At 35.0% G+C, this 15,337-nt stretch overlaps 1 protein-coding gene across 9 annotated transcripts in view; it reads left to right on the top strand.

Annotated features, from left to right (window-relative positions):
• Positions 1-15,337, top strand: part of IBTK (inhibitor of Bruton tyrosine kinase) — a 187,490-nt gene that overhangs the window by 169,625 nt on the left and 2,528 nt on the right. For all 9 annotated transcript variants that reach the window (XM_082633402.1, XM_082633397.1, XM_082633399.1 and 6 more), the window contains 2 exons: positions 6,037-6,186; positions 15,163-15,234. In XM_082633402.1, the coding sequence (XP_082489528.1) occupies positions 6,037-6,186; positions 15,163-15,234 (222 nt within the window). The remainder of the gene's footprint in view (positions 1-6,036; positions 6,187-15,162; positions 15,235-15,337) is intronic.

Below are 15,337 nucleotides of genomic sequence, written 5' to 3'. Positions count from 1 at the left end.
TAATCTTCTTCTGTCTCCTTGTTCATAAATAGGGCTAAACACAGTATTTCACAGGGGTATTGTGAAGAGTACACTGAGTTAATAAATGAAACACATTTAGCCTGGCACCTTCAGTGTTGTATAATCAAATGTATAAATGTCAACCATTTATTATGTACTAAATAAATTGTAACTTAATCTGTAGTATGTTCACATGATTAACTGATTTCTTTACCATGTATTAAGTTATTGGTTAGTTTTTTTCCTTAGAAAAATTTTATGTGAGGCAGTTTGTATTGATTTAATTATTGAGTAGATAAAAATTCGGTAAAAGTTTTTAGCTGATTTTGTTATGAATAGATGCTTAGTTCATATGATAACAAAACAGTGTGAATCACCATTATTTTCCTCCCATCTGTGTCATCTTCGGCACTTTACAAGGAGTATTGTTTTCATTTCTTACTGAAGCCAGTGATAGACTAGATGGCCAAGCATGAGTTTTGTGATCATTAAGAACTGGGTTTGGATCCCAGTTCTGCCTTATCTCTGGTGATCTTAGGATCATTCAGATCCCTCAACTTTGGTTGTACTCTTCTTTTAAACTTAGGTAGTAATGAAAATACTTATCTTTAAGGATTGTTATTGTAAGGGTTAAATGAGATGATGCATGTAAAAGTGTTTTGGTGGTTAGGTCAGAATCAGGTACAGATGAGTTATTCAGACAAGATACAGGATATTAGAAGGCCTTGCTAATTTTTTATGGGGAACCCCAAATAGTTTATGAATTTAATCTGGGTTTGGATTTTATGGTTTCTTCAAAGTATGAATTTAACTTTTTGGGGAATTAACTGGTTAGCATTTGTGTTCACTTCGTTTTCTGAGTAAATAAGATATTTATTCTGTATTCTGAGTAAATAAAATAGAAGAAATTAATATTATACTAGGAAATTGCTTATGTTGTTATTCATAATTTTGACTTATTAAGGGTTTCTGAAAATGATGCTAAGGTTACAGTGTAGTTCTAGTATACAAAATCATAGCTAAAGGTTACATTTCTGAATCAGTTTTTCTAAGTTAAACTTCAGGAAGGAAAGATATTATGCCTATGAACTGAGTATATTTCTTCATGTCAGAATTTCTGTGTTCTCACTGTCTTCTTTTTCTCTTAAATTAGTTATGTTAAATGCTGTGAAAATTGTGGATAGTAACAGACTTAACATAGCATCAGGTACTGTTTAAGTATTTTACCATAGGTTAACATTTGATCCTCATAATAAGCATTGTAAGGAAGGAGATGGTATCAGTATCTCCATGTTACTGATGAGGAAACTGAAGCTCAGAGGTTAGTATCTCCCCAGGGTCAAAGCTGGTATGTGACAGAGCCAAGGTTTGAACCTACAGCAGTAGCAGCCATAGAGCCTGTGTGCCTGACCCTGACTACTACCCTGCAAATCCTTTTTACATTTTTGATTGCAGTAAAACATTGTTGAATAAAAAGATTCTAATACCATAGCAATCTGAGCATGAAATCTTTGGAAGCTAAATTAACCTGTAAAGGTGATTTTTAATTTGTATACTGTTTTTTGGTAGATATTCTAAAGTGCATTCCACTCAACTAATTCTCAAAGTTCTACACCTATACTGGGTGTGATTAGTTTTGTGTATATTTGATTCTTTAGATCAACTTAATTTTTATTTCCTCTATGTTCTCCATGTAAAATTAGATTTCAATTTCTAAGTACTTTTTATGGAAACATAATGTATAGTTAGGAGTGCGGTTATCATAAGTGTGTAGGTTGTTGTATTTTCACAGACTGAACACGTCTTGTGCAACCAGCACTCAAAGCAAGACGTATCACTGCCAGCATCTCAGAAGTCGCCTCTCCTGACTTCTACTTCCACGGCGTGATCTCTCCCTTTTTAAGACACACACACACACACACACACAATCAGTATTGTTTCTAGCTTCTTTTGCTCAACAGTATCTTTATGAAATCCATTCATATCTTGATGAGTACTGTCTAATACTCCATTGTGTACATATACCACAGTTTATTTCACTCATTCAGTTCTTGCTGGCATTTTAGGAGCTTTGTTGTTTCACTGTTGTTAGGGTTAGTGCTGCTGTAGATATGCTGGTTCACGTCTTTGTTGAACATATTGGCATTTCTGTTGCGTACATAACCAGGAATAAAATGACCGGGTTGCAGGATATGCATATAGTCATTTCTAGTAGATACCACTAAACACTCTCACTAGTGTTATGTGAGTTGACCTTTTCCCACTTCCTTTCCATAAAAACTTGTTTTAGTCATTCAGAAGGAGTGCAGTAGATTTCATTGTGCATTCTGTGTTTTTGAAATAGCTTTACCGAGGTATAATTTACATACAGTAAAATGCACTAATTTCAAGGGTACAGTGGGAGTTTTGACAAATGTATCACCTGTGTAATCACCACTCCAATTAAGAAAAATATTTCCACCATCCCACTATCTTGACCAACCCCCACCCTCTACCCATGCCCCCGGCTACCATTGATGAAATTTCTATCACTATAGCTTAGTTTTTGCCTGTTCTGGAACTTCTTGTAAATGGCACGTAAGTACAGTATGCTCTCTTTTGTGTCTGGCTTCCTTCATTCAACATAAAGGTTTAGAGCTTCATCCATGTTGTTGCATGTATCAATAATTTCTTCCTTTCTTATTGTTGAGAAATACTGAGTTTATTTTTATGAAAAAGTTACTTATGTATAAGTCGTATGTTATTATTTCTCTTGAGTAAATGCTTAGGATTGGAATTGCTGGTTCGTATGTTAAGTGAATGTTTGACTTCCTAGGAAAAGTACCAAACAGTTTTCCAAAATGGTCATGCCATTGGACATTCCTACTAGTAGCATGTAAAAGTTCCCATTATTCCACATCCTTTCCAACACTTCGTATATTTAATCTTTTTAATTTTAGGTCTTCTAGTAGGTGTGGTTTATTTTGTATTTCTCAGGGACTTATTGGCTATTTTCATATCTCTGAAATGTCTTTTCAGATCTTTTGCCTTTTATTGGGCTATTTTGTTAATCTAGAATTCTGAGAGTCTATATTCTGAAAATAAGGATGTTTTTGGATATGTTTTGTGGATATTATCTCCCAGTCTGTATTTTGGTTTTTCATTTCTTAATAACATTGTCTTTGGAGGAGCAGAAGTTTTTAATTTTGGTAAAACCCATTACATCCATTTTTTTGGTTTGTTTACATTGAAAGTTAGGGCTTTTTATGTCTTTGACTCTAAGGTTACAAAACTTTTTTGTTTTGATCTAGCTGTTTCCTAAGTTTAGCTTTTGTGATTGGATTTGTGATTTTCTTTTTATATGTGGGTAAGGTAGAGATCAAGGTTTTTGTTTATTCTTTTTTTTCTCATACAGATATCTAGTTGTTCCAGCACAATTTGTTGAAAAGATTGTTCTTGCTCCATTTTATTACTTGGCACTTTTGCTGGAAGTCAGTTGACCATGATGTGTGTGGGGGTCTAATTCTGGACTCTACTCAGTTCTGTTTGACCTATATGTATGTGCTTTTGATGATAGCTTCTATAAGTGTTGAAATCAGATAGTATAATTCCTCTGATTTTGTTCTTTTTTTCAAAATTATTTTTTCTATTTTTAGTTTTGACCATGTTTAAATAAGTCTTAGATTTGGCTTGTCAAAAAAAAAAAAAAGCCTACTGGGATTTGTTGGGTGTTGCTTTGAATCTGTAGATGAATTGAAGAGTATTGACAGGTTATCAATATTGGGTCATTGAGTCCCCTAAGAATGAACATGGTATCCTTTAGATTCTCTTTAAAATCTCTCAGCAGTCTTTTATAGTTTTAAATATATGTATCATGTCCATCCAAGTTTTGTTAATTGTATCCCTAAATATTTAATTTTTTTGATGCATCCATTGACTGGATCATAGAACTTTTCCATAGGATTTTTCTCCTTTATGTGATGAAATATATTAATTTTTTTTGAGCGTTAGAACAACCTTGCATTAAATAAAGCCCACTTGGTCATTGTTTATTACCTTTTTAGTAAATTGGTGAGCATTACCATTATCCCAGAAAATTTTCTTCAAAAAGTTCTCTTTTTATCTTTGCCCCCCTCTCACCCCAGTGTCAACCATTGTTGTGGTTTTTCTTTTTTGACTGTAGTTGAGTTTTGTCTGTTCTAGAAGTTTATGTAATTAGAATGAAACATAATATACTTTTGTGTCTGGCTTCTTTCACTCAGCATGTTTTTCAGATCTATTTGGATTGTGTATACCAACAGTTTATTCCTTTTTATTACTTAGTAGTATTCCAAGGTATGAATATACCATAATTTGTGTTTACTCCTGTTGATGGACACCTGGACTTTTTCCAGTTTTTGGCTCTTAAGAATAAAGCTGCTCTGACCATTCTTGTTTAGTCCTTTTTGTAGACATATATTTTAACTTCTCTTGGGTAAACATTAGGGAGTAGAATTGCTGGATTTTACAGAAAATGCATGTTTGTTTACTTTTTAAAAAAACCTGCCAGATCTTTTCCACAGCATTTGTATCATTTTATCCTCCCAGCAAAATTTATGAGACTGTTGGTTGTTTCACATCCTTGCCAACATTTGGTATTGTCAATTAATTTTACCTGTTTGGGTGGGCGTGTAGTGGTTTCTCCTCTTCCTCTGTGAAGTGTCTATTCAGATCCTTTCTGTATGCCTTTTGAAATTGCCTTGTCTTCTATATTTGTGTTTTTTTAGGTCTAGGATTTCTTTTTTTTTTTTTTTGGCTGCGTTGGGTCTTCATTGCTGCACGTGGTCTTTCTCTAGTTGTGGCGAGCAGGGCCTACTCTTCGTTGCAGTGTGTGGGCTTCACATTGCGGTGGCTTCTGTGGTTGTGCAGCACGGCCTATAGGTGCGTGGGCTTCAGCAGTTGCAGCACACCTTCCCTAGAGCACGCGGGCTTCAGTAGTTGTGTGTGGGCTCAGTAGTTGCGGTATGCGGGCTCTAGTGCGCACGGGCTTCAGCATTGTGGTGAGCACGCTCAGAGTTGTGGCGCACGGGCTCCAGAGTGCAGGCTCAGTAGTTGTGGTGCACGGGCTCAGTTGCTCAGAAGCACATGGGATCTGCCCAGACCAGGGCTTGAACCCGTGTCCCCTGCGTTGGTAGGTGGATTCTTAACCACTGCACCACCAGGGAAGTCCTTAGGATTTCTTTTTAGAGTCTGGGTAGAAGTCCTTTGCCAGATGTATGTTTTACAAATATTTTCTGTTTTCTTAATAAGAAACCTTTGCTTACCACTGAGTTACGAAGATAGTCTTCTGTTTTCTTCCAGGATATTTAGCTTTTATGTTTGTTAGTTTTATAATTCATCTTGAAATAATTTTGGGGTATGGTGTGAAGTAAAGGTCAAGGGTTTTTTTCCTTCTATAAACCATTTGTTTATTATAGAAAACATTCTTCCCACTGGGTTGCTTTGGCAGTTCTGTTATTGAAAGTAAAATGATTGTCTACATGAGGGTCTATTACTGGGTTCTCTAATCTGTTCCATTGATCAGTTGATCCTTAATACCCCACTGTCTTGATTACTGTACCTTGTTTTATCTTCTTCCAGTTTTGTATCTCTCTTTTACAACGACTTTGGCTAATCTAGGTTTTTGTATTCCCATATAAATTATAGAATCACTTTGTTCATTTCTACAATAAAAAGCTGGTGGGATTAATTCAATTTTTAAAAGAGGTAGGTATAGGTCTATACAGATTTTCTTATTAATTTATTCTGACCATATTTTTTGTTGTTACCAGAGGCATAGTTATAATAGCTGTTTTTACTTCACCATCTGGGTTATCACCAGTGTTGTTCTCCATTGATTGTTTTTTTCTTATCACACAGTTTTGATTAGTCTACAATTGACAGCAGGGATCCAACATCACATTGAAAACTGTAATTATATCATTGTAAAATTTTTGGTATATATTCTCTCCATTATCCCCTTGCCACTTCCAGCAAAAAGGAGTGTTTTTTACATGATCTCTATTGATTTTTTTACAGGGCATCTTCTCTACATTCAGTTTCATCCAAGTCATTCCGGGATTTCTTACTAGAAGAAAAAAAATCTATTACTGGCCAAAGCTCAGGAGATCATGTCAAAAAAGTTTGTTTTAAAGGAATTGAAAGTTCCCAGGCTGCAAAAGTTGTAAGGTAATAATCATTTTCCTGCCTTAAAATGTGCTGTGGTGGTTCTGTATCCTGAAATAATCTTTAAAGATTTATGAGGTAGATTTTTATATATTTTTTTACATTCAAAATTAACGTGTCAACTCCTTGGCATTCCATGTCCAAACTACATTTGAGTGCTCCTTGTAAACATACACACACTTATACATATATATTTTATATATATTTATTTCATAAATGTAGCATTACATATGTATACACATCTCATGAGGTTTTTCTATTCAAATTTTTAATTAGAAAAAAATTTAATTGGTTGTTTATCATCCTCTGTAATGACCCTACATCTATTATATTTTTTTAAAAATGAATAGTCTTCTGATTGATAGAAGAAAAAACGTAAGTTATATGGTAAGTTATATGACGAGTGTTGTCCTGTAGACCATGCTTTTAAATAGAAAGACATAACTTCTTTATTTTTTCTACTTCAAGACACAAATCTGCCTCTATTTGTATTCATCTTATCTTCCTTTCTTGTTTTACAGTAGAAGAGTTATTATCCTTCCCATCTAAGGCTAGGATTTATACCTGTACCTTGTACCTTAACCCCTTTCCACTTCTGAAGGCTTCAACTATTAAATATCCCTCTCTTTTTCTTACGTGGTTTCCTTCTAAGTAGATTTTTTCCCGTCTGGTTTTGAATATGCGCAGGTCTCTCACACGTGGAATGGGTGGGGTAATCGATCCCCTACTTATCCCCCACGTGTTTTCTAGCAATTGTCCTATTGTTACCAATTTCCTGTTTCCTTCACAGCCAGGTTTCTCAAAAGAGCTGTCAGCACCCTCTCACTTCTCAATCCATTCTGGCTTCCAATCCCATTACTAAACAGTTCAGGCTAATAAGTTCAGCAGTGACCTCCATATTGCCAACACCACGGACTTTTTACATGACTCGTCGTACTTGAAGTTCACTTATAGGTCGTCTTCTCATTTCACTTATATTCTTTCTATGCTGATATTTCCTGAGCTTCTATGTTGAGTTATCAGCTATACCCTAAAGACTCAAAGTTAAACTGCCTGTCCACCTCTGTTATCTGAGCTTCACACTTAATTCTCCATCTGCCTTCTTGATACCACCAATGTTCAGAAATACCTTAAACTTTATGTCCACAACCAAACAATGTTTTCCTCATAGCCTTATCATAAAACCAAATCAAATAAAAACACAGACAAAACATAAAACCAGCCTATTCTTGATTTCTCTTCCTCGGTAAATGTCATTTGCAAGTCTTTGACATGTCCATCTTCTTCAGCAATTTCCATTCTTTCAGCAGGACATGACAGTTTTATCTCTTAAATATTTTTCAGATCTATGTATTAAACCTCATCTCCACTGCCATCACCCTCATTCAGACTACTGTGATCTTTCACCTGGGCCATCTGAGTAAGCCTCCTAACTGGTCTTGCCGTAGCCTTTCTTCCTTCTCTACAATATATTGAGCTAGTGTGTGTGGTGGTTTTTTTTTTTTTTTTTTAATGCAAATCTTAACCTCGTAGGATAAAAGCTAGGGTTCTTATATGGCCTTCAAGGCCCACATAGTCTAGCCCCTGCCAGCCTCTTTAGCTTTACCTTTTAATATGATCTCTGTATTTTAGCCACCTTGGCCTTCTCTTAGTTTCTCAAATACCAGTTACTTCTTCCCACTTACTTACCCTTTGAATAGTCGACTCTCCTCCGATCTCTGTTCAGTCGTATTTGAAGAAGTCTGACTTCTCGTATTCTCTTACTGGGTCAGTTTCCTGTTATTACATCTTCATAGCGCTTCTCACTCATCACACTTAGCACAGTTAGAGTAGTCCCTCCTTATCTGCGGTTTTCCTTTCCGTGGTTCTGGTTACCCGTTGTCAACTGTAGTCTGAAAATATTAAATGGAAAATTCCAGAAATAAACAATTTTTAAGTTTTAAACTGGATGCTGTCGAGTAGTGTGATGAAATCTCTCGCCATCCTGCTCCATCTTACCTGGGACGTGAATCATCCCTTTGTCCAGCGTATCCTGCCTGTTAGTCACTTAGTAGCCATCTGAGTTATCAGATCGATTGTCAGGGTGTCACAGTGCTTGTTCAGGTAACCTTTATTTTACTTAATAATGGCCCCAAAGCACAAGAGTAGTGATGTTGACAATTCAGATATGCCAAAGAGAAGCCATAAAGTGCTTCCTTTAAGTGAAAAAATTGAAAGTTCTCAACCTAATAAGGAGAGGAAAAAAACTGTATCCTTAGGTTGCTAAGATCTGTGATACAAATGAGTCTTCTATCCATGACATTATGAAGAAGGAAAAAGAAATTCATGTCAGTTTTGCTATCATACCTCAGAATGTAGAAGTTACGGCCACAGTGCGTAAGTTCCTAGTTAAGATGGAAAAGGCATTATATTTGTACAAGATATTTTGAAAGAGCTAGAGACCACATTCATATAACTTTTATTACAATATGTTGTTATAATTGTTCTATTTTATTATTGTTGTAACTTTCTTATTGTGCCTAATTTATAAATGAAACTTTATCATAGGTATGTATGTATAAGAAAAAACATGGTATGTATAGGGTTCAGTACTGTCCGCAGTTTCAGGCATCCACTAGAGGACTTGGAATGTGTTCCTGTGGATAAGGGGGGAATTACTGTAAACTTACTATTCGTGTGATTCTTTGTTTAATGTTTTCAAATACAAGTATTTTAATGTCTCAATTTTTAGCTGTATGTTCAATGAGAGTGAGGAAGATTGATCTTTGCTCATCACTGATTAGAATGTTTCCTAGCATGTGGTAGGTGCTCAGTGAGCATCTGGTGAATGAGGAGAAGAATAAATGAAAAAAAATTGTAGCTGTTTCAAGTACCATTTCCTTCTAGTGTAATGAGTTATATTGTATGCCTTAGATGTATAAATGTTCAGGTATGCATGTTACAATTGTTTTTGTAATATTTTTACATTTTAAATTAATGTATTTTTTAAAATTTATTTTCTTTGGATACACATTTTTATTTGTCGTGGAACTTTAAAACTTTAAGGATATGTGGTTTCATACTTGATCGCTAGGGTGCGCTGTAACATCAGGCTCTTAATTGTGAAAACCGGTGTGTGCTGTTAGACTGCTTTGCAAATCCTGGTTAAAGGAGTGTGTAGTATCATCATGCTCTCCATAGCTTGGGTGTTTGGCAAGTGGAAGTTAATGTTTTAAATAGCTGTTTGTTATCATCTGATCACCGAGAAAGAAAACAGCTTGGGTTTCATTTTTAATTTCATCATAGAAAATATGTTATCATAGGAGAGCTTTTTTTTTTAAGGAAATAATAAAACATAACAGATAAAGTAAAATATTAACTCAGCAAATTATGGGACACTTGACATACGTACAGTATTCTGCTGGCCTCTCTTGGGTATATATAAAAGTATAATACACAGGTGCATCCTTAACTATGTTTGAAATCAAGTTGGTAAGTCTGTGCACACACAGAATTTAACTGACAGAACAAGAATAAAATTGCAGTATAATATAACAGTGTTAAAGAAGTCCCAAAGCAATATATGACTAAGTGCTGTATGAGTGGTTCAGAGAAGGAAAAATGACAGTGGGCTAGAGTTGTCTGGAAAAACTTCATTGAGGAGGAAAGGCTTGAGTATTACGTTCATAAACACTTTTCCTATTCAGTCGCAAATATTTGATCGTTATATTTATGGCCATATGAATAGTGTTAGAAAAATATCGATCCACTTCATTGCTACTAGCTTTTGAACATAGGATGGGATTTTTAAAGGAAGAGAGGAGAAAGGGCAGCATAAACAGATGAAATGGTGGGAATTAAAGCAAGAAGACAAGAATGCTTATGATTCTTTAGGGAGTCAGGGTGGCAGGGGTGGAGGGCTCATCTCAGGAAATGCCACAAATAATAAATTCTTGTTTTAATTGTAGGAAATGTGATATTCCCCCCGCCCCCCAAGGCTAGGGAACTAGAAGAATGGCAGTGTTGTTACTTATTGATGTGAAAAGAAGGATTAATGCTGTTTCTGTTTGTTTATTGTTACTTCTGTGTTCTTTTTCATTTTAATGTGTTTTCTTTCATTTTCCTTTCACTTAAATACCTCCTTATGTAATTCTAGGCAGAAAATGTGATCTTGTGTTTCTAATTAGTAAGAAAAACTATGTGTGAGACAAAATCATTATATCAGCTCTAATTTTATATAAAATCTTTGTAACTGGGATAATATAAAATTCTTTTTTAAAATAGTCAACTATGTGAGCAAAAAGTAATTTAGTTTTTCTCTTGAAGTCTAAATTTGGCAAGATTAATATTCTTCAGTTTGAACAAAAATCTTTGAAAGATTTTAGCCAGCCCTTTTATGTTGGTTTTATTTTCAGAAGGCTAAATTTTATATGGATTATCTATTGGGATGTCTATTTGTGTTGCAAATACCTAAGGCTTAATAATGCTATTTATTTTTGGAAAGCTTATACTGTTTTTATATTTGTTTAGTCATAGCTCTGTTTTATTTGGCAATTTTGCTTCATTGTAAGATGAAATTTTGACAGACTTATAGCTGTTTAAGTAAATTTATAATTAATGAGATTATCCATAGGAAAATCATTAATGGAAAGAATTCTAACATCTTATGAAACAGATTTAAGTCTAATGCTTACAGCAGCCCTCTGGGAACCTTTCTGAAACGAGAACAGTAATGCCTATCATATGAAAGTACTTTATGAACTATAGAATGTTACATAGATAAAATTGTTATGCTTAAGCTCTGATTGTTTGGCTTTGATTTAACAAGGCCTATACCAGATACTTTAGTCCTTATATTCAGTTCTGTTTGCCAGTGACATCATTTTCAAAGATAGGGCTTATAGTTGCTGCTTCTTACTTAACAATTAAAAAATAATTGGTTCTACATGATTGTTGCATTTCTTTGAACGTGTCAAAACACTTTAGCTGATCCCTAGACACCAGGATGATTTTTGAGCACCAGTTTAGTCATTATCTGTTTTGTTATGCTATGTTATAATTTATTGTCCTAGAAGGCCTCTAATCTCCAGCCCTGACTTAAGGACCTTTCAAGGAACTTAACCAAGGGGATTTGCATTTAGCCTGTCCAAGGTAGTTATCTATACCATTAGAACATAGAATTTTCCCGTTTATTTTATAGTCATTTTAGTTTAGATTCTCATCATTTCCTAACAGGTTTATCCCAACAGCTTTCTAGTTCATCTCCTTGGCTTCATTTTTCTTCTGGCTTTAAGTCTTTTACTTCATCCTGGAGACTTCCCTTATTTTTTTGGATGTCATAGGTCAGGTATCCGGCAGGATTCAAGTCATAGCACTTCATTAAAACTAAGAACCTAATGAGTACCCATTTTCATTTCATTTTGTATCCCAGTACCCACATCTGGAAGGAAGAAGTTATTAGTAATTCGAAAGAATGAGGAATTTTTTAAAGAAAAACTCTGCTTTTATTCTGTCCCATATTTTAAATCCTTTGGCTTTCTGCTTCAGTTATTTATTCTCTAATTACTTTTTTTTTTTTTTTTTACAAACAACTATGTTCCAGGTGTTTTGCTGGACACTGAGATACAAAGATGAAAGAAACAGAGTCCTGTACCTTGAGAGACTAGTCTAGCAGTTAAGACAGATGTGTGTGAAGTTTTAGAACAGTAATTGAAGTGCTCTAAAAAGAGGAAAGGTGATATTTGAACCAGTCCTTAAAGAATGAGACGACATTTTTAATGGACTGTATTCTACACCACAGTGTATAGAAAGTACACTGTATTCTGAGTGAAAAAGGCCTGGATGTGAGTTCTGTCCTTAGCATTTCCCCAATTTGCGAGTCAGGCAAATTATCGAATATTCTTTGAGTATTAGTTTACTAATCAGTATAATGGAAATAATGCATGCTTTCTTCACGGAGTATTACAAAGATTAAATGAGATATGAAAATACTCTCAGTAAATTTGTTTGCCCACTCACACATCAGGTTTAAACATTTTAGTTCTTAATGTATTTGTACTCTGACCCTCCTATTTCATTTTAACTTTATTTCCCTCCTAATCTCTTAATCCAATCATTCAGTTTATTGAAGAGAACAACCTACCTTTACTTAAGCCAACAAAAATCTTATACTGTTCCATGTATTTGTATGACCAAAACCCTATCTCAGTGCCACTCCTCTCAGCTTTAATGTCATTTCCTCAGTGAAGCCAAGAGTTTATACCCTCCTCCATATTGTTAATTTCTCCTGTGAATCCATAGTTCTTGGTACATATTGGTATAAATATTAATTATATACTCTCACATTGCTTTATCATTCTTAAATACCTTTTAAAGTCTCTTTTACCAGAGTTTTTTTTAGTGGAGGGGACTGAGTTTTAATCAGCCTGATTTTCAGTACCATAGTGCTGAAACAAACCTAATAAATGTGCATAAATGAATCAGGAAGTCAGTATTTTAGGCCCTGTTTGTTCACTTGCTGTTTGACTTTCTGTTGTTAAACCCAGCTGGACCTAAATTTGCTTATTGCTGAAAAGAGGGCATTGGATTAATCTAAGTAATTTCTAGGTATTTTTCTAAGCATAGAATTCCACATTTAGGCCACGCTCTGTAGTTCCTTTGTTAATTTTTCTCCTTACAGGAATGCTTCTTACCACCGCCCCCCTCATTCTATAGCCCTTTTACTGTCTTCTCCATGGTTTTTATAGTCCTTATAGTCAGTCAGAAGACCTTTGTTTTTTTAAATTCTTTTCTGTTGTATTATGTCATTTTATATGTTGTTTCCTGATCTAGTTTGTGAGTTCTTAGAAGGCAGATTGTGTCTTAAGTTTCTGTCCTATCAGCCACATGTAACTCATGAAGTTAGAACACACCCTCTCGCCATACACAAAAATAAACTCAAAATGGCTTAAAGACTTAAATATAAGACATGACAATAAAACCTCCTAGAAGAGAACATAGGCAAAACATTCTCTGACATAAATCGTACCAGTGTTTCCTTAGGTCAGTCTCCCAAGGCAATAGAAATAAAAACAAAAATAAACAAATGGGACCTAATCAAACTTACAAGCTTTTGCATAGCACAGGAAACCATTAAAAAAAAAAAAAAAAAAGACAGCCTACAGAGTGGGAAAAAATATTTGCAAACTATGAGACTGACAGGGCTTAATTTCCAAAATATACAAACAGCTCATACAACTCAACAACAAAACGACCCTATCCAAAAATGGGCAGAAGACCTAAAAAGACATTTCTCCAAATAAGACATACAGACGGCCAATAGGTACATGAAAAGATGCTCAACATCGCTAATTATTGGAGAAATGCAAATCAAAACTACAATGAGGTACCACCTTACACCAGTCAGAATGGCCATCATTAAAAGGTCTACAGATAAATGCTGGAGAGGATGTGGAAAAAAAGGGACCCTACTACACTGTGGGTAGGGATGTAAACTGGTGGAGCCACTGTGGAAAACAGTATGGAGGTTCCTCAGAAAACTAAAAATAGAATTACATATGATCCAGCAATCCCACTCCTGGGTATATATCCAGACAAAACTGTAATTCAGAAAGATACATGCACCCCTAGTTTCATAGCAGTACAGTGCAGCAGTACAGGAAGCAACCTAAATGTCCATCGACAGATGAATGGATAAAGAAGTGGAATATATAAACAATGGACTATTACTCAGCCATAAAAAAGAATGAAATAGTGCCATTTACAACAACATGGATGGACCTAGAGATGATCATGCTAAGTGAAGCAAGCCAGAACAAGAAAGACAAATACCGTATGATACCACATATATGTGGACTCTAAAATATGACACAAATGAACCTAAGAAATAGGATCACTGACATAGAGAACAGACTGGTGGTTGCCGAGGGAACCACCTGGGGAACCACCTGGTTGCTGGGGAAAGGATGGAGTGGGAGGTTGGGTTTAGCAGATGTAAGCTATTGTATATGGAATGGATAAACAACAAGCTCCTACAGTATAGCACAGGGAACTGTATTCAATGTCCTATGATAAACCATAATGGAAAAGAACATTTTAAAAAAAGGAATGTGTGTGTGTGTATATATATACAAACGTATAACTGAATGACTTTGCTGTACAGCAGTAATTAACAACATTGTAAATCAACTGTACTTCAATAAAAAAAATTTCTGTCCTATCTATAATCCCTAGAGTATCGGAGTATTTACTGTATTTTTCTTGCTTACAAAATTTAGACTATATTATAGTCACAAAATTTGGCTGCTAATTATCTTGTTTCTATATATTTTGAAACTCAGTGCTAATTTGTCACTCTTATTCATAAATGGTACCAATATAAAACATTCTTCACAAAGTTGTCTATATGTCCTAACATATGTTTGATTACAGTAAATTGGCTATATGAATATTATTAGAAAAAACAGACCATTTTTTTGAGGGGGGGAGTATAGTTGATTTACAGTGTTGTGTTAGTTTCAGGTGTATAGCGAAGTGAATCAGTTATACATACACATATATCCACTCTTTCTTAGATTCTTTTCCCATATAGGCCATTACAGAGATTGAGTAGAGTTCCCTGTGCTATACAGTAGGTCCTTATCCGTTATCTATTTTATATATAGTAGTGTGTGTATGTCAGTCCCAGTCTCCCAATTTATTCCTCTGCCACCCCGTTTCCCCCTTGGTAACCGTAAGTTTGTTTTCTACATCTGTGTCTCTGTTTCTGAAAAACAGACCATTTCTTGCAAGATCTTTCCCCATGGTGTTTTATACACAAGATTTTATAACCACCTACAGATTTTTTTGTTCTTTACTTACAATTTTAAAGGTAAGTCTGATCGCATATATTAATTTGTCTTCTGAGTCAGGGCCTTGCAATTCCTCCTCTGTATTTCTATTAATAAGCGATTTTACTAATGGTACTAGAAGCTTTAATCTTCAGTTTTTCTTGTTTTGCAGATGTTCTACTCATGGTTCCCCAGGACCAGAAGGCAACCATATTTCAGATGTACCACTTCTAGACAGTCCCAAGTAAGGTTAATTGATTAGCTTTGGGACCTCAAAGCTAGACTGCTTTTTAGCACTGAGAGAGAATATTAAGAAATTGGGAATAGTATGGTATCGAGTAGAATGT

Source organism: Mesoplodon mirus (genome assembly GCF_964341445.2).
Source record: "Mesoplodon mirus genome assembly, chromosome: 10".
NCBI classification, from domain to species: Eukaryota; Metazoa; Chordata; class Mammalia; order Artiodactyla; family Ziphiidae; genus Mesoplodon; species Mesoplodon mirus.
This window is presented reverse-complemented; position numbering and strand designations above follow the sequence as displayed.